This window comes from Tupaia chinensis, unplaced genomic scaffold (assembly GCF_000334495.1).
Source record: "Tupaia chinensis unplaced genomic scaffold, TupChi_1.0 Scaffold000350_1, whole genome shotgun sequence".
Classification (NCBI taxonomy): domain Eukaryota; kingdom Metazoa; phylum Chordata; class Mammalia; order Scandentia; family Tupaiidae; genus Tupaia; species Tupaia belangeri.
Window position 1 is genome coordinate 9,634,660 of NW_006159844.1, and position 22,722 is coordinate 9,657,381.

The 22,722-nt window shown below is 40.1% G+C and overlaps 2 protein-coding genes across 10 annotated transcripts in view; one reads left to right on the forward strand and one right to left on the reverse strand.

The window, feature by feature from the left end:
• Window positions 1–1,152, forward strand: part of HECTD1 (HECT domain E3 ubiquitin protein ligase 1) — a gene marked incomplete in the record, with an annotated part of 117,516 nt that extends 116,364 nt beyond the window's left edge. For both annotated transcript variants that reach the window (XM_027773407.1, XM_027773408.1), the window contains 2 exon segments: window positions 1–86; window positions 198–1,152. In XM_027773407.1, the coding sequence (XP_027629208.1) occupies window positions 1–86; window positions 198–335 (224 nt within the window).
• Window positions 1,153–5,093: 3,941 nt separating this feature from the next.
• Window positions 5,094–22,722, reverse strand: part of AP4S1 (adaptor related protein complex 4 subunit sigma 1) — a 40,327-nt gene continuing 22,698 nt past the window's right edge. For 5 of the 8 annotated variants that reach the window (XM_014589308.2, XM_006152395.3, XM_014589306.2 and 2 more), the window contains 3 exons: window positions 21,078–21,146; window positions 13,948–13,959; window positions 5,094–5,602 (listed from right to left, as the gene is read on the reverse strand). In XM_014589308.2, the coding sequence (XP_014444794.1) occupies window positions 5,474–5,602; window positions 13,948–13,959; window positions 21,078–21,146 (210 nt within the window). In that variant the 3' untranslated portion in view covers window positions 5,094–5,473. Of the gene's footprint in view, window positions 5,603–7,031; window positions 7,068–13,886; window positions 13,960–21,077; window positions 21,147–22,722 lie in introns of all 8 variants that reach the window. The other 3 variants (XM_014589309.2, XM_006152398.3, XM_006152397.3) reach the window with 3 other exon arrangements.

The window sequence follows — 22,722 nt, forward strand, 5'->3', positions numbered from 1 at the left end:
CATTCCTGCAGTTTACCACTGGTTGTTCAACTCTACCCCCAGGGGGACTGGCCAACCTGCATCCCAGGCTTACAGTTGTACGCAAGGTACAAACTCACTAGCTAATGGGGGATCCAGGTGGAATTCAGTTACTTCATGGTTGGAAGATAGAAATATTTAAACTCACAACCGTCATTATTTTCACTTTCTCTCTGTAGGTTGATGCTACTGATGCAAGCTATCCATCAGTCAACACATGTGTGCATTATCTTAAGTTGCCTGAATATTCTTCCGAGGAGATCATGAGAGAGCGTTTGTTAGCTGCTACGATGGAGAAAGGCTTTCATCTCAATTGAGCCTTGAAGTACAATGGGAGACATCAGAGACTTTCAAAGTACTAGTGAAGCCTCTTGTGTTTGTGTGCAGAGAAGTGTATGATCCTCCACGCTAATGACACTTGCCTTTTTTTCCACCATTAAGGCTTTAAGAACATGTGGAATAAGTTTGTTAGCTGCTAATGACAAAACAAATCCTTTAACTACCCAGCCAGCAAGCATATAGCACAGAACTCTGTGTTGCTTTACAAGGGCTTATGTGACTGGAATAAGGTGGTCCCACTTAACTGTTCCAAAGAGCAGCTTCCCAGATCTTCAGTGTTCACTGGTAAATTTCTAACAGCGTATTTGTGTAAAGTTTGTCATTTCATACTCCATACACTACAGTTGCCATCACTGGTCCCTGTTTTGCTGGCTTTTAAGCTACTTGGTCAAAATCCTGCTTTCTTAAAACATAGAGAGTTAACAAGCATCTCAAGCTTTTTCTTTTCCTTTTAACGATGCCTGCACTATCAGAGTATTCTAGTGTTCTCTCTTCTGTTTGGCATATAATCATGCACAACCTTTTTATTTCTTTGAGGTGGGAGTATATTTTTATTTCCTAAATACCATTCTATAAAGATCAAATTTCTAAGTGTGTTTGTGCAGCTTAAAAATAAAGATATATTAAGGGGGGGGAGAAAACACTGGTCTAGGTGCAAGGCACACTTAAAGCAAGTTTTACTTTTGGTTGTATTTTCTTTGTATATTATAAACATTTATTTAACTTGTTGCAGTTTGAAGTAAAAAATTTCCAAAATGTATGCTCAACAGTAATCATTAAAATGTTTGCAGCGTACAAAACTGTGTCATGTGACTATTTCACTGCAATCATCAGACCTAAGAGTTCAGCCAGATACTTTTCATTTCATATCATTCATATTTAGTTTTCTGAAATGACTACATAAAGAAATGTATTTTTTTTTTCTGGGACTCCCACATATTTGACAGAAGATTGAGTCCTAGACCCCAGCATGTGTGCATGCATGCCCAAAATCCCAAGAGGAGAAGGGATTACAGTGAGGCCATCTCCCCTGGGGTGACTTCTTTCTGTCTCTCTGTCTCTTGTCTCTTTGGTGAGCACACATGCCCTATAGCAAAGTCTCTCTAAAAAATAAACAAATACATTTTTTAAAATTTATTTTTCTGTAGTAAATATATATAATTTGGAAATTGGAAGCTAGAAGAAAAAGAATTTTTAAGTTTTTAGTATTTATGTGAGAGAGAGATTTTTGACATAGTCTCACCACTTTGGGATTCTCCTTGCACAGCCTTTCATCTAGCTAGGACTACGGCATGGTGACTGCACTTGGCCTATTTTAGGTTGGGGTAAACCAAACCCAGGCCTCCCATAGGACTTCAGCCTGCAAGTAGCAGCATCTTTGCAGTGTGTCCTACTGAGGCTCAGCCAGCAGGAACATTTGAAATACCAGATTTGCTACTTACATTCTGTCTGCTGGAATTTGTAAGTCCAAGCTCCAAGAATGATCTTAAAATGTTACTGTGAAGAAAAACCACCAGGATACTGCTATTTTCTGGTTTTGAAGAAGGGACTGTACAAGGGGACTTTAAAAAGTTCGTGGAAAATGGTGTTAAAATGAGTTTATTTTGGTGCAAAAATTTTTGAAATACATGCAGATTTTTTTTTTTTTTTTTGGGAGAGGTTTTTGCCATAGGGCGCATGAGCTCGCCAGAGAGACAGAAAGTGAGAAATCATCCCCCAGGGGGGATGGCCACGCCGCAATCCCTTCTCCTCCATTCTCTCGGGATCTTGGGCACGCACGCACACGCGCCCGGTGTGAGTTTTAAGCCACTGGGTCCAGGATGTGAACCCCGGTTGACTACGTGGGAGTCCAGCGACATAGCCATTACTATAACTGCTGGTCCCCCAAGAGCATGTTTGAAATCGCCTAATATTTACCTGTTTAAAAGATGTATTTCCTTTCTACATTAGAAGAGATTATCTCCCACCATAGTTGGTGATTTGAGTACTATTAAATGTTACTTAATTGTGTAATCAGAGGTAGCATTTAAATAGTCTCACCAGGACCATCAGGTGATGTAGTGGTTTAGGGTGCTGGACTCCTACATGGCTGACTGCAGTTTGAGTCCTGAACCTGGCGGCTTGCTTTCTAATTCCTCCGCCCCCCCGCCCCCGCTCTGTCCCTCAAAATAAATAAATAAGTGAAGTTAAATAAATAAGTGAAGTTAAATAAATGAATTATTTAAAATAAAAAGGTCTCACCTTATTGTTAGCTTCACAGTTCTCTAAGAGAATAAAATAAAGCATAATAGTAATATTTACAAGTATGACCTGTTTCCATCTAGACTAGTGTTAGAGAATTAAAATACAGTTTATGTATGTCATGTTGACATTATTTAAGCCTAATATGTCTGTCAGAAGTCAGATTTTACACAGGAGTCAGCAAACCATGGCTTGCCACTTTTTTTTTTTTTAATGTTTTTGCTATAGGACTTGTGTGCTCATATGAGAGATACAGAGAAAAGTAGAGAGGGAAACAAATCCCCCCGGGGGTGGGGGATGATGACCATGCTGCAATCCCTTCTCCTCCATTCACCTCTCAGGATTTGGGGCACACATGCACCCGGCATGTTTTTTCAAGCCACCAGTTTGGGACTTGTACTGTGAAGTTGGCAATATTGGCGATATGGAATCCAGTTTGTCAATCTCCACTCTACCTGTTGGCCTGCCACTGGATCTTATATGGACCATAAACTAAGCATGGTTTAAAATTTTTTAAATGGTTGAAAAATTAATTTTATGATATGAAAACTATGAAATTTAAATTTCAGTGTCTGTGAATAAAATTTTATTAGAACACAGCCATGCTTATTCATTTATGTATTGTTTATGGTTGTGTTTGCACAAAAGGGGCAGAATTGAGTAGTTAGCAGATACTGTTCAGCCCACAAACCTAGCATACTACAGTCTGCCCTTTACAGAAAAAGCTTGCTGAACCTTGGTCTACCAAGTTGTGATGGCAGGTAGATTGGTAAGTCTTATAAAATCAGAAACTATTTGAAGTGTCAGAAATCTTCCACAAAAACTAAGGAAAGCTGATCAATAAGAGACAAATTATGTGTGTGAAGAATCATCAATGACAGCCTGCGGTACAGGTAGTCACGTTACAGTTCCATCTGCATGAGTCAAGTGTTCCATCTGCTGGGGTCTCCAAATTACTGTAAGTTCTTAAGTATTTTAATGTAATAACTACTTTATATTTTTAAAAAACTGTTGTTATTTTCTCAAGGTACTAAAATCTGTGCCAAGATGTAATTCAACTACTATTTTGGTGTGACCCAAAAATTAATTTTGTTCACTCCCTAGCTACTTCTGGTGTACCAGTTTCAGCAGTTCCCTGAATGTGCTACTCATTAAGTGCCTACCAACTAGGACAGTGTTTCCCAACTAATGTGTATCAGAAAGACCTCCAAAGCACTTTGATCAAGACTGGGCTTTCCTCAGACCTTGGCTACTTAATGCAAAGGTGGATCCGTACACACACAACCAACTCATTGTTCCCACAGGTTGGAAGCCTTCCTGAATGAACCCACAACAACTCAGGTTTTCTTTCGCGATTCAGTGTTGATTGGCTGGGTCTACACTGATACCAACTTTGAAATATATAAGCAGATTTTTAGTAAAGGGTAAAATATTTTAAAAAAGAAAGGCCACTCCCCCCCACCACCAAAAGAAAAAAAAAAAAAGGAAGGGGAGGGGGAACCAGCACAGTGCTGAATAATCAGTTCCTAGAATGTCCATTTATCTCCTCTTCTGGAGGACAGTGTTGTAGATGAAAATTCTTAGAATGTGAGAGGATGACACAGTATCTGAACGTGCCAAAACTGAATTTCCATTTCCTACATTGCCCCTGTCTTCTCACCTCTACATGCACACACTCATGTTTTTACCTAGGGCAGTCCTATATATTGACTGAGCAGAAAAGCATATAGAAAAGTTTTGGTCTGGACAGGGATGGTATAGGGTATTGCTCTAGTATGGTGATATAGTGATTTAATTGTTTGCTTCAAGACATACCATGTGAAGGTGTTATAAAGTTGTAAGTGTTGGGGAGTGAGAGCAGGATTCATTGATTTCTCACCAATCTGAACAGAGATTGTCTTGCATTCTATTTTTAAAACTTTGAAATAAAGTTTCATTAACTAGCTTATTAGTTACAACAAAGTCTTTTAAATGTAGCATAAAACATAGTTTTAAGGACTTTTAATTTTAAACCATTATTTGATGGTAACATTCTCTTACAGAGTTAATAAATGATGGTACTATAATTTCTAAATAGCCTTAAAATTGGTATCAAAGGCTTTTAGAAAATGGCAAAGGGGTGCCAGCCAGATGGCGTGGTGGTTAATGTGGCTGGATCACATGTGGCCTACCGTGTGGTTTGCGTTCTGGATGGTGGCTTGAAAACACACCAGGTACCATATGCACGCTGCCCAAAATCGAGAGGGCAGAAGGGGAGATTGCTGCGTGGTCATTCCCAGGGGTTGCTTTCTCACTTTCCCTCCCTCCCTTTCTCCAGCAAGCACACATACCTATAAAGAAAAAAAAAAAAGGTAAAGAAAGGAAAAAGGCAAAATCTAATTCTTCACTCTTTCTTAGATACACATCATAGTCAAGCTTTTAAAAGGAAATTTCACTCAGACTTTTTAAGGAAAAAGTGTTCAGAAAACAATGTTACACAAAGTAATATGTTTAAGTCAATTTAAAAATTTTATTGGCTGATAGTGAACTCCATACTTTCTTCCCATCATGATAATGTTGCTGAATTTAGTTTGCAAAAGGAATCAGAGACCAAAAGCAATTCCTTAGGTACTGAACAAAATTTAAAGAAGTGGGAAAAATGTTCACAGTTATAAAATAAAACTACAGTTCAGAGAAAACTTCTTCATGCAAATTTTAAAATTCAGGTTTTTTTTTCCATTTAGGTACTCTGGGAAATGCATTTATAATGTCTTTGGAAGATACCTAATTTTGCAAAATGTGATCTTCTAAATTCTTTTCAGGCTACAGATGTTGAGATGTATTCCATGGCATTCACATTTTCTATGAATCGATGTTGTCTGGAAGAGTCCTTCATTCAGCTCTCTGACATCTTATCAAGAATTAGTAGAGGAGCAAGAATTCTTGACCGGTTAGTTTCCACAATGCAGCCATTTAACACCATCTCATCCAAAATGATGTGTACTTTATCTAAATTAAACATTATCTATGGTCATATTAAGGAAATTAGTGTTAAAGCTATGAAAAATGCTAACATTCAGTAAGTTACAACTGATGGCTTAGCCTGTAATTTTCTCAGTGTAAATCAGCCAAAGTACAAGATTCTTTTTGTACAGAATTCCTAAAATGCAATTTAAAACCAGTGTCCATATTAGAAAACCATTACCGTCATGTATATATATATATATATATAAACTTAGTCTCACCTTAGTTAAGCTAATAGGGTAAGTAGGCATAGAAATGAAATTTTAGCTAAGGGAGGAGTCTACTAAGAGGAGAATGACCTGACCTCAAAAAGAAACCTGTATTCCCAGATAATAATAACAGCAGCAATAATTTGATGAACACTCATGTTCTAGGCGTTATGTTGAGTGTTTTATGTATTTGGTTGTTAGAAAAGTTGTGACGCATCTCTTCTATGTTTTTCTATGCAAAAATGTGTCATGACTTTTCCTACAACTCAATATTATTTTAGTCTTCTGAACAAGTCTCTGATAAACATTTCATACTAGCCTCAGTTTTCCCAGAAGCAAATAGGCTTTAAAACCATTGTTCAAGTTCACATGCCAATAAATGCCAGAGTTGGAATTTAGACCTAGAGTTTAGGCTTGACTGCTCTTCATCCCTTCTTCAACCCCCAAACTTCTATTCCAAAACATACTTTTACAGTCTTGCATTAGCTGACTTCTCTGTCAGACAGAGTGGAGTATAAATAACTGAGGAGACCTGGATGAAGAAGGAAGGCAAGGCATGCTGACTCAATTCCCAAGTAAATCAAAAGGTTCTGAATTTCAAGAGGAAATGGATAGTTCTAAGAAAACATTTGAAAATTATGGGGGCATTTTAGCTTACTGGTGTCTTTTTGTTAAGAGAAATGTTAAAAGAACAATTTTCTTTCCTTTTTTTTTTTTTTTTTTCTAAATTCGTACTTTTTTTTCCATGTGAGAGACCCCTCAACAATGTCCTGACACTGCAGTCCAGCCCTAGCCAGCCCCAAATTATGGGCACATTCACTTGGCCAGTCTACTCAGGGAGGTCTTGACATGAAATCAGAGCCCTCCCATGTGGATCAGCCTGACAGAGCTGGGCTTCACCCTTGTACCATCTTCTGGCTCCCAGCTTAATGGGGCTCATTGGAACGTTAGTAAAGGACATGGGGGAAGAAGAAAATAATGGCTGGACTATGATGTTCTAGCAAACTAAGAACAACTTCATTTGAGTACAACCCCCATAGTTTTGCTTTCTGTGGTTTTAGTTGTCCATGGTCAACTATGGACTGAAAATATTAAATGGAAAATTTCAGAAATAATTACTAAGTTTTAAATTTTACCCCCTTCTAAGTAGTATGATGAAATTTCACACTATCCTTCTGGGACACAAATCATCCCTTTTTCTGTGCTGTATATGCTACCTACCTGTTAGTTACTTAGTAGCCAGTTCAGTTATCAGATCTAAAAAAATAGAAAATATATAGGATTCTGTATTATCTGTGGTTTCAGGCATCCTCTGGAGGTCTTGGAAAGTATCCCCCTTATCTTGGATAAGGGGGAGACTACCATAACTAACCTTTGTGTGTGTGTGAGAAAAGAAAAGGGGGAATTTCGAATGAGATGATGACAATGGTTGAATGTCTCTGAATTCTACCCTTGATATCTGAAGTTCTTTCCCATCTATACTTAAAGAATGTAATTCTGGTCTGTTAGGAAAACAGAAACACACAGCTGACAGATTGTTTCAAGTAGACACACTTCATTCAAAAATAGGTGATGAGACAACTTTATAATTACCAAATGGATTTTTGTAAAGTGAATTGTTACCACTTGAGTTTTTTCAGCAATTCCAGATTCAAAGTCTATACTGTATTTTCTCAGCAAAGCACATCTACAGAGAATGGAGCAACCTGTGAGTGACTTTTCAGTTTCTATTAGGTTCTTTGTTAATATCTCATTAAGCTCTGTGCAAATAGTCTTCCAGCAGAATAAACTGTTTTTCAGGTGCTCGTGGGAACTGTCCTTAAGTGACCCAGAAAGGGAAAAAAAAAAAAAAAGGCTTTACTCAGATATATCTATTAATAATTTAATTTTCCAATTATATAGATGATTGCTTTGTCCCATGGCCAAACTGGGTCTAGAATGTTAGGCCCTTGACTCAAACTTGTTCATCAAACCCAGAAGCTAGACCTTAGAACTTGAGACCAAATGGGAGTGTCAGGCAGGTACACAGAAAGACTTGGTTGAGCACAGGTAGCTGCATGAAAAATGGCCTGTAGGCTCCCCTGTGTATTCACTAAGGACAGTGTGAGCCTTAATGCCTTTCAGAATGTCGATTCTCTAAGATGATTTTCTTTGAGATAGAAGAAAATTAAATTTTAATCTGTTAGGTTGTCGGGAAAGTCATGACATATTTTTTCTAGGCAAAATAAATGTCATGCCTTTTCCGACAACCCGATATTTGAACTGATTCAGGGATCTAACTGCTCTGAGGACTTCTCCATCTTTGGTGAATAGATGATCTGCAGTTCAGATGTTCCTTTAAGCAGCTGCCCAACTGTTTTGACATTCAGACCAGAATTTACTGCTGAATCATACCAACCACTGACAGCCACATATTGCAAGGACAAGGACCTTCGGCAGGTCAGAATTTCCCAACATCCTGGAAACACGAGTTGTTTGGTGAGGTCACTCTGTACTATGGGCATGTGACCGCCTGCCATCTGAGTGTCTGGCTCAAAGCCTGACATAATCATGCAGCTTTCTGGTACTATATGGGGGAACCACAAACCAAATCCAATATGAGGCAAAGGCCTGAAAGCTGATTTCCCCCTGGAATCATGTGACTCCTTTAAAGTAAGAGTCCAGCTGTTGGTCACGCCTTGATTTGGTTTATGAGCAACTAGTGCATACTGGAGAAGCCAAAACTAGTGGTATTTGGGCCATATGCCAGGTGAGGAGAGACCTCCCCCCCCCGCAAAAAAAAAAAAAAGAAACCCCACAACACTGTATGTCAAGCCCCATGGCAATAAACATAGACAAACCCTGAGGCCTGGAATAGGAAGAAACAAGAGAGGCCAGATTGTTGGTCTATAAATGGGTGAGCTGAGAAGGACTACTACTGAAGGTGTCCTTACCTTCAGGCTCTGCTAAACTTGACTGATCCTTCAGGCAACTCCTTTCACCTCATGGGCTCCGAGCTTGGGGTTGACACAAACTAGAAACCAACTCTCAAAGACCAGAGTCACTAAAGTCCCACATTCTCCTGACCTTGAATTGCAAGAGCCTTTCTGAGTTTCTGTTTAATGTGGACTGAAGCTGAAAATTGTAAGGCCCCTGTAATATTAGTGCCACTTGAAAACACTTTTTTAATTAAGGTGATTAAAATCTTTATGGGTCTTATATTGGAATTTTGATCTTTGGATCATGAAACACACTTCCGACATGGTATTTTACAACCACTATGGTAGCCTAGTTATCCCTTAATAAGTGAGAAAATTGTGCTACATGGACTCAAATAGAATCTCAAAAACAATTCTAGGGCAGAGCCCAGCCTAGAAACTAAAATTTCTAGTTCTAGACTTTAGTCTCAGATCCCTTGGCTTCTCACTTGACTTTTTTTTTTTTTCTTTTTTCCTTCTTTTTTAAAGATTCTAGCTCATCAAGATTTTTTAATACAGCTAAGTAGAGTAGGAGAAAACTTGCTCTTGTTACTCATATTTCAATTCAGTTTCCCATAAAAATATATAAGCTGTCAAGAGCCACTGACTTCACATTTCTCACAGAAAATTGACTACTACTGTATTTAAGATTGTCATGAAGTGTCTGCTTAGTCCCAGAGATACTCTCCTCCTAGTATACGGTCTCCTGTTCACGTGTAGGCTTCATATTATCTCTTGTTAATTAGGCCACTGAGAGAGAGTGTACCTTTTCCTTTTTAAAGTAGATTTTCCTTAAGACCCATTCATATTCTGAGAACAGGACAGATGCCCAGGTGTGATTTTGCTGAAAGTTTATATAAGCTTATATAATATTAAATATGAAAGTCAGCACTAGGTCCAATGAGCCTGCTGTTTCTCTCATTTTCTCCCTCTCTGTTGCTTCTCGTTATTTACTGTCACTATTCCTGACTAAAACAACCTAGAAGCATGGAAGGGATGGAGTGGGCTGAGGGTGGGTCATGTATATCTCCCACACAGGGCTGACCATCGGTGCCATCTCTGATTGTGTAGAAAAGGGGAGAAGAAATAGTTCCTCTGAATTATGGATTACCTGGAGAATAGCAAGCCTCCTGGGGCTGTAGAAGAAGGCATCTTTTGGGAAGCCTGTCACCTAAAACAATTTCTTAATTCATGGAGTTTGAAATTCAGTAAGTCTCCCAAGGTACAGGACTGGAGCAAGCTTTTCCCACAGGCACAGGCTTCATGAGTCCTCAGGCAGCACTTGGCCCTATGATTGGAGTGGGATGTGAAGTGTGGACAGGGGCTTATCCACGGCCCATGAATGATTTAGGTCACTAATGTGCTTTGTCCCAAGGGGGCAGTATGCCCACCTGATACCACTGCCCCAAAAGTTTCCGCTTACTGGCAGGATTTCCAAAGAGCCGAGCCAGAACTGCTGTCTTGATTTCTCATGCTAAGGTGACTTCTTTTTAAATCCCACCTGTCTTGCTCTGTATGTTAGTCTTATTACAAGAAGAACAAGACAATACTGACGAGAAATGTAAATGGCACATCTTATTTCTTAGAGTCGAACTATGCGAGCTCTGGGAAACTTAAGGGGAAAATCTGCAAGTAAGGGACTTTTTGGGACTTCACTTTGTCTTCTGTTGCTGGACCAAACCAGGCCTTAAATCATGTCTATTCCATGTACACTGACAAGGAAGGCTTTCTTAAGCCCAAGCAAACACACAAAAGATTATGTGCTCTGAGTGTCGGCAGAACCAGCTCCAGGTTGTGATTTAAGTGCTGGCTTGTTTTCAGTCTTCCCAAAGCCTAGGGAGATTTTCATGGTACAGCAGACCTGAGCAATGCCACCTACTCTGGCAGCTTCCAGGCTATCTGCTACCAGAATGCTGATGTGGGACATGTGGCCCTGCCCAGTGGGAGAGGAAACTGTGGCAGAGCCTTAAGAAAGCTCCCTTGCCTGCAGAGGTCCTTCCTGGACATGCATGTGCCAGTTAAAAAGAGTCGGGTAGGGGGGCCTCCAGATGGTGTAATGGTTACATTGCTGGACTCCCACATAGTCAACTGTGGTTTGAGTCCAGGGCCAGTGGCTTAAAACTTGCGCCAGGCACATGTGCATGCATGCCCAAAATCCCAAGAGGAAAATGGAGGAGAAAGGATTGCAGCATGGTCATCACCCTTGGGGGGTGGTTTCTTGCTTTCAGTCTCTGTCTGTCTGGCAAGGGATGTGTCTTATAGCAAAATATCTCTCTCAAAAATAAAACAAACAACTGGTAGGAAGCAGAGCAGTTTTTTGTTTAATTTTATTTTTTCCCAGAAGGCTGAAGATGTAGCCTTTTAAGAATGTTGGTAATGTTGGTAGAAGAGGGATGCACATGCCCTACTCTACTGCCTGCTCCACTTTCAGACCACTGTAGTGTGTTTTAGACAAGGTGCACCAAAAAATAAAATAAGAGAATTGAAATTATCCCAGGAACAAGACACAAACTTTCAGATCTGCAGAGATTTAGTTTCATTTTCTTAATGATGTAAAATTCCTAATCTGTCAGATGGATTTGCCTGAGTAATTCCCAAGGACAGTAAATACTCAGCTTGGTCACAGGGGCAGAGAGGGCAAAATGAAAACCAGGAAAAATGAGGGGAAAATATATTAACTATATCTTGGTGTAGCAACTAAATTCAAACAAGAACACCGGAGCTCATTACACGGACTTACACTGTACACCAGAGGGATACAGAGATAAGCACTCCTGCTGCTACTCTAATAGTAACCCAGTCACGGTGCCACAGCCACACCCCTACTAACCCAGCACTAGTCCAGATACAGACCTGTCTTCACTCTAATTCTCTCATTATTTAGATGGGCAAGACCTTTCTGTTTTGGGTGATGTAATTATTTGGAGTCAGGCCAACATCAAATATTAAGGCTGAAGGAGTGTTAAAGCTCTTCTAGTCAATTCTCTCATTTAACTTTTTGTTGCGCTTTGTCCAATACTCACAGCTAGTTAGTGGCAAGACTGAAGCAGAACCTTAGTTTCTGTACTCCCAGAAAATTATCTTCTGGCCCAAATTATCTTCCTGCTAGCTTTTTAAAATCAAAAGAATTTTTGTTTTACTCACCTGTACAAGTAGAAAGATAATTAGTTTAAACTGATTTAAGGGCTTAGTTGGGGCTGGCAGGTGGTGTTGTGGTTAAGGCGCTGGAGTCCCACATGGCTGACCATCGTTCAAGTCCTGGACCTGGCAGCTTACTTCCTCACTTTCCCATTCTCTCTCTCATCTCTCTCTGGTCAAATTTAAAAAGAAAAGACAATAATAATAAATTGAATGAAATAAATATTTTTAAAGTAAATAAATGGCTCAGTTATAAATGTCGCATGCTGAATAAAAAGATACTCTAATACATACAGCCTAGTCTCAGGTCTCCTAGGTTAAAAGGATCATATATTTAGGTCATTCACCACTAGAGGGCACTTAGATTTCCCCAGTTAAAGAATGTCTGCAAATGAAGTCTATCAACATGGTATTTCCTATCAAAGAATAACTGGCAAATGGTCATTTCCTCAGAATATTAGTTAGATGCAAACATACTGGTTGTGAGCACAGGTGTCTAATTTACACACACACACACACACAAATATAAACATGCACATGAACAAATAAACATGATTTTACAGTTCATGTGTTATCTACTAAGTTTATTTACATATATATGTACATATGTAAAAACATGCTTGTTATAATTAATGTGATTGTTTTAGATTCAAGTGTGGTGTGTTCTCAAAGGACTCCTTTTTTTATTTCAAGCAATCAGCAGATTTTTGAGGTAAAAAATTAATTTGCTTCCAGAGCATTCATACAAAGCCTAGTGGGATATTGCAAAATCTGTAGGCCTGCAGTATTCTAAGCAATTCATGTTACTATTGGGGGTCCTTGGATACTTTGTTTTTTGGTCTTTTCTCTTAGAGAGAGAGGTTTTTGCTATAGGGTGTGTACACTCGACAGAGAGACAGAAAGTGAGAAATCATCTCCCCCACGGGGATGGCCACACACAATCCCTTTTCCTACATTCTCCTTTGGGATTTTGGGCACGCATGCACAAGAGCCTGGCATGAGTTTTAAGCCACCAGGTCCAGGACTCGAACCATGGTTGACTTGTGGGAGTACAATGATGTAACCGTTACATCATCTGCTGGTCTCAGATACTTTGGTTTACAAGAGAGAAAGAGAAATGAAGGAGAACTTTCTCTGCTATAAAAGGAAATTAATATAGGGGCTACCAGGTGGTGTGGTGGTTAAAGTGCTGGACTCCCACATGGCCAACTGTAACTTGAGTCCTGAACCGGCAGATTGAAAATCACACCAGGCATGTGTGTGCATGCCCAAAAATCCTGAGAGGAGAATAGAGGAGAAGGAATTGTGGTATGGCCATCACTCTGGGTGGTGATTTCTCACCTTTCCTCTCTGTTTCTCTCCAGCAACCACGTGCACCCTATGGCAAAAACCTAAAAAAAAAATAATAATCAATACAAACCAGGCAATTTCTTTAGCCCTCTAGTTTGTCAACCCTGAAGGTTTTATTCTGAACATCTAGAAGATTTCTGAAAATTTATATTAGGGGCACTGAAAAGTCCAGTCAAGAACTTTATGGCAAGGGACCAGAGGTGGCATGGTGGTTAAGGCATTAGACACCCACACAGCTGACCACAGTTCGAGTACTGAACCTGGTGACTTGCTTCCTCGCTTTCCTTCTCTCTTCCTCTCTGTGTCTCTTTCTCTGGTCATATTAAAATGAATGAATGGATGAATAAAATTAAATAAATAATTATTTTTAAAAAAGAACTTTATGGTCATGTTATTGAAAATTCCTGTTCTATCCTATTGAAGGGATTACACTAATAGGTAGTAGTTATTATTATCTATTACTACCAGAGCACTGCTCATTTGGGAAGAAATATCTTAATAAGAATTATCTTTGTAAGTGTCGGGAAAGAGGATCGCTCTGCATGATACCTGCACACACCTGTGTCTTGCCATAGTCGATGATAGACATTCTGGATTCTGCTGAATCATTTTCCTATCCCATGATACTTACCTGATTAGGACTAGAGTATGCTTTGCCAAGTTCTGGGGAAAACAGTACGGAAAAAGGATACGTCTAATTCACTCTGGAAAAAAGAAGAGTGCAAGGGTAAGAGGGAGACTCTGGGGCATGACACTCCTAGCAGCATGAGCTACAGCCCTGGCCTCCAAGTCTGGGAGCAAGGAGGAGAGGCTGTTGCTGTCTATGTAGAAGTCTGAAAGTGGGAAGGCATTGAGTTGGGGATTGTGATTTTTAAACAGTCAGGCTGCAGTCCAGAGGACTTCTGTAAGTCAGAGCAATGCATCTTTAGTAAGCAGAGGGAATAATAAACCAAATCAACCTTTCAAGATGATAGGTAATTTGATATGTGTATCAGAAACCTTAACAATGTGCCATGCCCTTTGAACCCATTGGTTTTTGTTCTAGAAGTTATTTCCTTAGGAAATAACTGGACAATGATGCAGTGATATGTGATAGGATGTTTGGGTGATGTTTATAACGGCACAAATTACTGGTAATACTCTATCAAAGGGAGACTAGCTAAGTAAATTATAGCATATCCACAAATGACGATATAGATACAGAAGTACTGACATATTAATAGAAAAGCAGTTTATAAAATGACATATACAGTATTATCCCACATACACGTCTGTGTACAAATAGAGATACAGTTGTATAGATATAGACATAGATGTGTTCAATCTAAAGAAAATGTGCCCAATCAGAGTTATCAGTAAGCGATGAGTCTTCTGATGATCCTCCCCTGACTTTTGTTTTAAAGAACTATTTACTGGGGAAACCAGCAGTTAGCGTAATGGCTATGTCGCTGGACTCCCACATAGTCGACCGCGGTTTGCGTCCCGGACCTGGTGGCTTAAAACTCATGCCGAGCGTGTGTGCGTGCGTGCCCAAGATCCCGAGAGGAGAATGGAGGAGAAGGGATTGTGGTGTGACCATCCCCCCTGGGGGGTGATTTCTCGCTTTCTGTCTCTATGTCTCTCTCTCTCTGTCTGACGAGCGCACACGTCCTAAAAAAAAGAGAACTATTTACTGAGACCAGCAGATGGCATAGCAGTTACATTACTGGACTACCACATGGCTGACCACGGTTCAAGTCTTGGACCCAGTGTCTCAAAACTCACACCAGGCATGTGTGTGTGTATGCCCAAGATCCTAGGAGAAGAATGGAGGAGAAGGGATTGTGGTATGGTCATCCCCCTGGAGGGTGATTTCTCACTTTCCCTTCTCACTGTCCCTGTCTCCCTCTCTGGTACATGCACGTACCCTATGACAAAAATCTCTGGGGGAAAAAAAAAGAATTATTTACTTAACTATTATTTATTATTTTTAAAATTTGCTATAGGGCAATTGCACTCACCAGAGAGAGACAAGAGAAAGACAGCAAGAGAGAGGGTGAAAAAGTAAACTACCAGGTCCAGGACTCAAACTGTGGTCAGCCATGTGTGACTCCAGCAGTTTAAACACCATTCTACCTGATGGCCCTTGTCTTGACTTTTTAAAAACTTTTTTTTTTTTTTAAGCAGTTTTAGATTCACAGCAAAACTGAGAGAAAGGTACTAAAATATTCTATATCCTCCCTGACCCACACATGCATAGCTTCTCCCATTCTAAATATCCTGCACCAGAGTGCACCTTTATTACAACTAGGAACCCACACTGACTCATCATTATCACTCAAATCCACAGTGTACATTAGGGTTCATTTTTGCATTGCACTTTCTATAGGTATGGACAAATGTATCATGACATGTATCCACCCTCTTCCTTCTTTTTGCTTGTGTGTATTTTAACTGTTTTCCAATGAAAATGGATCTTTAGATGATGAACACAGAGAGAAAAAAGTAAACAGGACCAAGTTCATATCTGGAAAGACTTCAGGTTTGTCGAATGCAGCACTGAAACCCTGACACGCTTCCTCAGCGGCAACAGCCCTCACTTCTTGCAACACTGCCTCCGTTGAAGCGAAGTGGCTTGGCTTTTTATTTTTGAAAGTGTGATGCCGAGATGATTCTCTCAGCCCAGACAGTATGAGACTGATCTCTAAATTTAAGATTTGGAAACTTTCTAAGATTGAAAATAGCCCCAGAAAGAATGTTTAAAATTCAGAAACCTAAAAATAAAGTTTATATGGCAAAACATTCCTCAGGAGTAGGACAGATTCTATTTTCTTTGCCATAGTATTCTTTCCCTCTTCCTCTTCTTTTTGCTATGGTTTGATCCCAAATCAGGTCACCTCTTAGTGCAGTCCAAGTCCTGCATAATCACCTGGCTTAGTTTAAATTCTAATCTTTACTTCTGTGGTTTATGTGGTCACTGACTCTCTCCCTAAAATTATAACTGTAATTCAGCAATGTGCTATTTATTCTCAGTTACTGAATGTAATAATCATAATTTAAAAAATCTTAGCAATGATAGTGCTTACACCCACTTCTTATTTTCCCCAGGTTTAAAATCTTGTTATTTTGGGAAATTATAATTCTTGGTGAGTATAGATTTAAAGTGGCTAATCATGGCCAGCTCTGAATCACAGACCCTGACTTGTCACTAGTCTGTATTTATTTTTTAAGTTTATTTATTTCATGAGATAGTAAAACAGAGACACAGAGACAGTGACCTCAATAGACACAAGACCCCAACAGGGTCCTGATACTGCAGTTTACCCCTAACCCCAGCTGGCCAGGACCACTGTATGCCTGTACCTGCCTGATGTGCTCAGGGGGGTTCTGAGAGGCAAACCCAGGGCCTTTCCACATGGCTCCAGTTGCATTATTGCTGTGGCACCACCGGGTCCAGCAACCAGTCTGTCTTAACAAAGGGAGAGCTTGCCACGAGACAAGCAGGAGCTAGAGCTATGCTGTCTAACATGGTAGCCATCATCTCATGTGGCAATCAAAATTAATTTAATGAAAAACAATTTTAAAAATTAAAATGTTGGGGGCCAGCAGGTAGTTTGGTGGTTAAGGCACTGTACACTCCCCCATGACTGACCAGGGTTCAAGTTCTGAACCTGGTGGCTTGGTTTCTCACTTTCCCTCTCTCTCTCTGGTCAAATTTAAATAAGTGAATGAATAAATTAATTAAATAATTCGTTAAAAAATTAAAATGTCAATTTCCCAGCTACACTAACCACATTTTGTGCTCAAGCGCCATCTATGGCTACTGCCTGATATATCAGATGCCACGGGCGTAGGACATTTGTATCACTGCAGGAAGCTTTACGGACAGTACTGGTCTTTGGTGCTCTCCAAGTGATGAACATAGGGAGATTTATGTATGAGTATATATATGATTAATACATATATCTTTTTTCTTTTTCTTGTTTTTTAACATAGGGAGATTATATATATATATATACATATATATACACACACACATATATATATAATGTAATTATATTCATTTTATATCATATTAATATATATATTTTCTCTTTTAAATTGCCAGAGGCACATGTGCTTGCCAGAGAGAGAGAGACAGAGAGAAAAAGAGAGAGGGAAAAAGCTTCCCTAACCCAAAGTGCATGATCCTGCAGCAATCCCTTCTCCATTTTTCTATCCTATTGGAATTTATTGAACATGTGTGCACACATACCTGGTGTGTTCTTCAAGCTACAGGGGCCAGGACTTGCACCATAGGGTTGGCCATATGAGATCTGGCTCCCTTAACCACTAGGCCCATGGGACCTGCCCCGGTAACAGATTTAAAAATATATATATTTAACTTTATGTACTATTGTTATTGTTTTCCAGTTTGGCCAGAGAGAGACAGAGAGAGAGAGGGAAAGTAAGAAAGGAAGCCACCAGGTCCAGGACTTGAACCATGGTTGGCCATGTGGGAGTCCAGCACCTTTAACCACCATGCCACCTCCTGACCCTAACAGATTTTTAAAGCCAGTCTCAATTCTGTGTCCTCAAGGTCAGGCTCTAGAATGGCCTGACCTCTTGACCTCTTCCAGCCTTGGAGGGCATCAATCCCTTAATGGCTATATATAATACTACATTGTAGGCCACTAGGAATCTTCCCAGCTCCAACCCCTGAATTAGGAGATGTCTGACTGTAAGCGTCATGTACTAAGGCAGTGGGTTTTAGCATGTATTAGAACAACCTGGAAGGCTTACCAAACCATAGACGGCAATGCCTCAATCCAGAGTGTCTGATACCCTCCCACTGTACTAATGCAATAAAGATAGGCTAGTTGGGACCAGCAGTTAGCGTAATGGCTATGTCGCTGGACTCCCACGTAGTTGACCGTGGTTCAAGTCCCGGACCTGGTGGCTTAAACTCACGCCGGGCGCATGTGCATGCATGCCAAAGATCCCGAGAGGAGAATGGAGGAGAAGGGACTGTGGCGTGGCCATCCCCCCTGGGGGGAGATTTCTCGCTTTCTATCTCTTTGTCTCTCTCTGTCTGACGAGCGCACTCTCCCTATTGCAAAAACCTCTCCAAAAAAAAAAAAAAAAAAAAAGATAAGCTAGTTGGCTGTACCATGAAGGAGTTTATAAAACTTCACTTTTGGCATTTAGCATTGGGCTGAAAATATAACTTCTTTTTTTTTTTATTTTAAAATTTTGCTATAGAGCCAGCAGGAGGTGTAGTGGTTAAGGGTGCTGGACTCCCACATGGCTGACTATGGCTCGAGTCCCAGACCCGGTGGCTTGCTTTTTCACTTTCCCTCTCTCTCTCTCACTCTGTTCTGCTCTGGTCAAACTAAAACAAATAAATAAATAAAGTGAAATAAAAATAATTCTTAATTTAATTTTATTTATTTATTTATTTTTGCTATAGGGCACATGTGCTTGTCAGAGAGAGAAATTGAGAAAGCGGGGTCAGCAGGTGGTATTGTGGTTAAGGTGCTAGACTCTGACAAGGCTGACTGTGGTCAAACTCCTGGACCTGTAGGCCTGCTTTCTCACTTTCCCTCTGTCTCTCTCTGGTAAGTGCACATGCCCTATAGCAAATTAAATAATAATAATAATAAATACCATTAAATAAACAATTCTTTTTTAAAAAGTTAAACATGGGCGTAGCCATGAGAGCACAGGTATTAGGGTGCATTCCTTGATATGGAGCCATACGGGAGGCTTGGTTGACCTGAACATGCTGGAGATGCCTGCTGGCACCTGTGATCCTGGCTGGCCGGGAGGCTAGAGGAAGGATTGTGGTGTGGCAATCCTCACCTCTTTTTCTATCTCTCTCATGTGAGAAATAAATAAAATAAAGTTAATGGGTCAGTTGCTGGTGTGGTGGTGAAGGCAGCTGGATCCTACATGGACGACTGCATGGTTTGAGTACCAGACCCAGCAGTTTGAGAAACACAGGTGCATGTGTATGCATGCTACAATCCCAAAAATAGGAGAAACAAGCTTCCAGGTCTGGGACTGAATCCACAGCTGACCATGTTGGAACCCAGCACCCTTAACCAGCACACCACCTGCAAGCCCCTGTATGAAATCTTTAGAATAGGCAAATCCATAGAAACAGAAAGTAGAGTAGTGGTGGGGCCAGCAGATGGTGTAATGGCTATGTCGCTGGATTCTCATGTAGTCGACCATGGTTCGAGTCCCAGACCTGGTGGCTTAAACTCACACTGGGTGCGTGTGTGTGTGCATACCCAAGATTCCAAGAGGAGAATGGAGGAGAAGTGATTGTGGTGTTGCCATTCCCCCTGGAGGGTGATTTCTCACTTTCTGTCTCTCTATCTCTGTCTTTCTGGTGAGCGCATGTGCCCTATAGCAAAAACCTCTCCAAAAAAAGAAAAGAAAAAAAAGAAAGAGTAGTGCTTACCTAAGGCATGATGGAGTAAGTGGAGGAAAATTATTGGGGGGGGGTATCAATGCTAATGAGTATGATGCTCCTTTGTTAGGTGATAAAATTGTGACCTGAAAGTGGAATGGTGGTTAAGGCATTGTATTCCCACATGGCCAACCATGGTTCTAGCACTGGACCCAGCAGCTTGAAAATCATGCATGTGTGCCCAAATCCCAAGAGCAGAATGAAGAAGAGACTGTGGTATGGCCATCTTGCCTGGGAGAAAAAAATTCCTGGAACCAGTAGATGTCATAGTGGTTACATCATTGGATGCCCACATGGTCGAGCATGGTTTAAATCCCAGACCTGGTGGCTTGAAAATCACACCAGGTGAGAGTGCTGGCATGCCCAAGATCCCCAAAGGAGAATGGAGGAGAAGGGATTATGATAGGGCCATCTCTCCTACCCCACAGGGGGTTGTGTGTGTGGGGGGGAGACAGTGATTTCTCGCTTTCTCTCTCATTGTCTTTGGTGAGCATACTCTAAGGCAAAAATCTCTTAAAAAAAAAAAAAAGAATTCCTAAGAATTTTTATAGTGATGGTTGTGCAGCTCTGTGTAAATACTAAAAACTAATTATATACTTTAAATGGGTGAATTATATGGCATTTAAATATTTCATTACAGCTGTTAAAATGTAATAAAAACAACTGTTAGAAAGGAACTCACATATTCCTCAAGGGGAGTTGATTTCTGACTCTCAAAGCATGTGTTTGGATGGAAATGATGTTAAAAGTAGACAGGGACTTGCATCTTAGGAAGGAAAGCAGAAAGAGTAGGAGAAGAGAGAGCAAGCAAAATAATAAAATTTTAGGACCAGCAGATGGCGTAATGGTTTCATAGTTGGCCTCCTATCTAGTTGACCACAGTTCAAGTCTCAGACCTGGTGACTTAAAACTCATGCCAGGTGCATGTGTGTGCGTGCCCAAGATCCCAAGAGGAGAGTGGAGAAAAAGGGATCACGGTGTGGCCACCCCACCAGAGGGTGATTATTTTCTAACTTTCTATCTCTCTCTCTGTCTCTCTGGTGTTCACATGCGCCCTATAGCAAAACAAACAAACAAACAAACAAAAAACTACAAACAAAAAACTCTCTCTAAATAATAATAATAATAAAATTTCATTAATTGAGAGAAAAGTAAGAAATTCTTAGTCTTTTAGAGCTCATTCTTTATAAAGATCAAAGCATACATAGATTTGTAATACTTTGGATGAGCCAGAAGGAAAGAAAGAAAATTTGGCATCATTTGAATTTTAACTTTTACTTACTAAAGTTCTAGATTAACACGTGTTCTTAATATAGATTCGAAATTTCTCAATTTCTGAGAAAACTAGGCTGAGGAAGAAAATAATTTTTTAGACATTAGACTTACCACTCGGCTGAAGTACTCATCTAAAACCTCCACAAAGTTATGGATAAATTCATAAATAGCCATTTCATTCTGAAATAAAAGAGAAAGAGTACAATGGACTTTAATATAGTCCTTCAAACTGCCCAACTATTTCCCAGGTTTTAAAGCATGAGTCCTAGCAAATGGATAATGTGAGCCGAGTGGCTCCCCACTGACAAATATTCAGAACATCCCTACTGCTCATTTATTTAAGAGATGCTTATCAACAGGGAAAGGTAGAAAACCTTACTTTTTTTTTTTAATTGCCAGAGGCTGTATGCTCTCACCAGAGACAGAAAGAGAGAAGGAGAAAGTACCTCCTGATGGGGTGTGGTTGCACGACAAACCTTTCTGCTCCATTTCTCCACCCTCTTGGGAGTTTGGACATGCAGGTACATGTGCACGGTATAGGCCACTGAGCCAGGATTCATATCTCAGCTAGCCATGTGGAATTTGGCTCTCCTACTCACTAGGCTATGGGGAGACCCAACCTAAGAGTTCTTTTAAAAAGTCCATGATTAGTCTGGTTGGATTGAATCCTTACAGTCTAGTGTGTGGAGTTCTGTATTCCACCATTCCCTGACTTTATTGCCCACTGGCTTAAGCATGCTTTCAGGTTCTTCATGCCATCATTTTCCATCTGTGAAGATGGAGAAACCACCTCAAAGTTTGTTTCATAGATTAAAAACAATCAACTGAGATTTCAAAGCTTTTAGAACCAAAACATACTTTCAGGGATTCCTTGGCCATATGTGCTATTTACCTAGGAATGACATTTATGAAGAGGTGAACTAAATGTGAGGAGATTTAATCACAACACAATCATATATATCGGGAAAGTTATTGTGTATTTTTCTATGCAAAATTCTGTCATGACTTTCCTGATGATCTAATAGTTTGTTCTGGCTTTTGATATGTCAGCCCATTTATTTATTTATTTATTTATTTATTTATTTATTTTAAAGCTAACCAGAGAGAGACAGAGCGAAAGAGATGGAAAAAGGGAAAGTAAGAAAGTAAGCCACAAGATTCGGGACTCGAACCGTGGTCGACCATATGGGAGTCCAACGCCTTAACCACTGTGCCACGGCCCCAAAGATTTTATTTAACTTTATTTAATATTTATTTTAATTTGACCAGAGAGGGATGGAGGGACAGTGGGAATGAGAAAGCAAGCTGCCAAGTCTGGAACTCAAACCGTGGTCAGTCACGTAGAAGTCCAGCACCCTTACCCCCCATGCCACTTGCCAGCCCCTGCCAGCCCATGTTTAATGTCACAATTAACTGACCTGTACATGTGTCTAAGCAGCACTACTGTGCAACAAAACAAGGGTGGCCACTCGTATTGCTAAATGCAGAGAAAGTTTTGTGTTTATGCCTCTCTACTTTATAAGTGGATCATTGAGTCCAAGAAATACTCTGGATATTTCTCTTCAATAGTCTTCCCTAGCCTGGATAAAAAACAAGATCCTTAAAAAGAGTCGTCATAATTCTTTTTTTTTTTTTTCAGAATTATTTATTTGATTTTATTTATTCATCCATTTATTTTAATTTGACCAGACAGAGACAGTGAGAGAGGGAGGGGAAGTGAGAAAGCAAGCCACCAGGTCCAGGACTTGAACTGTGG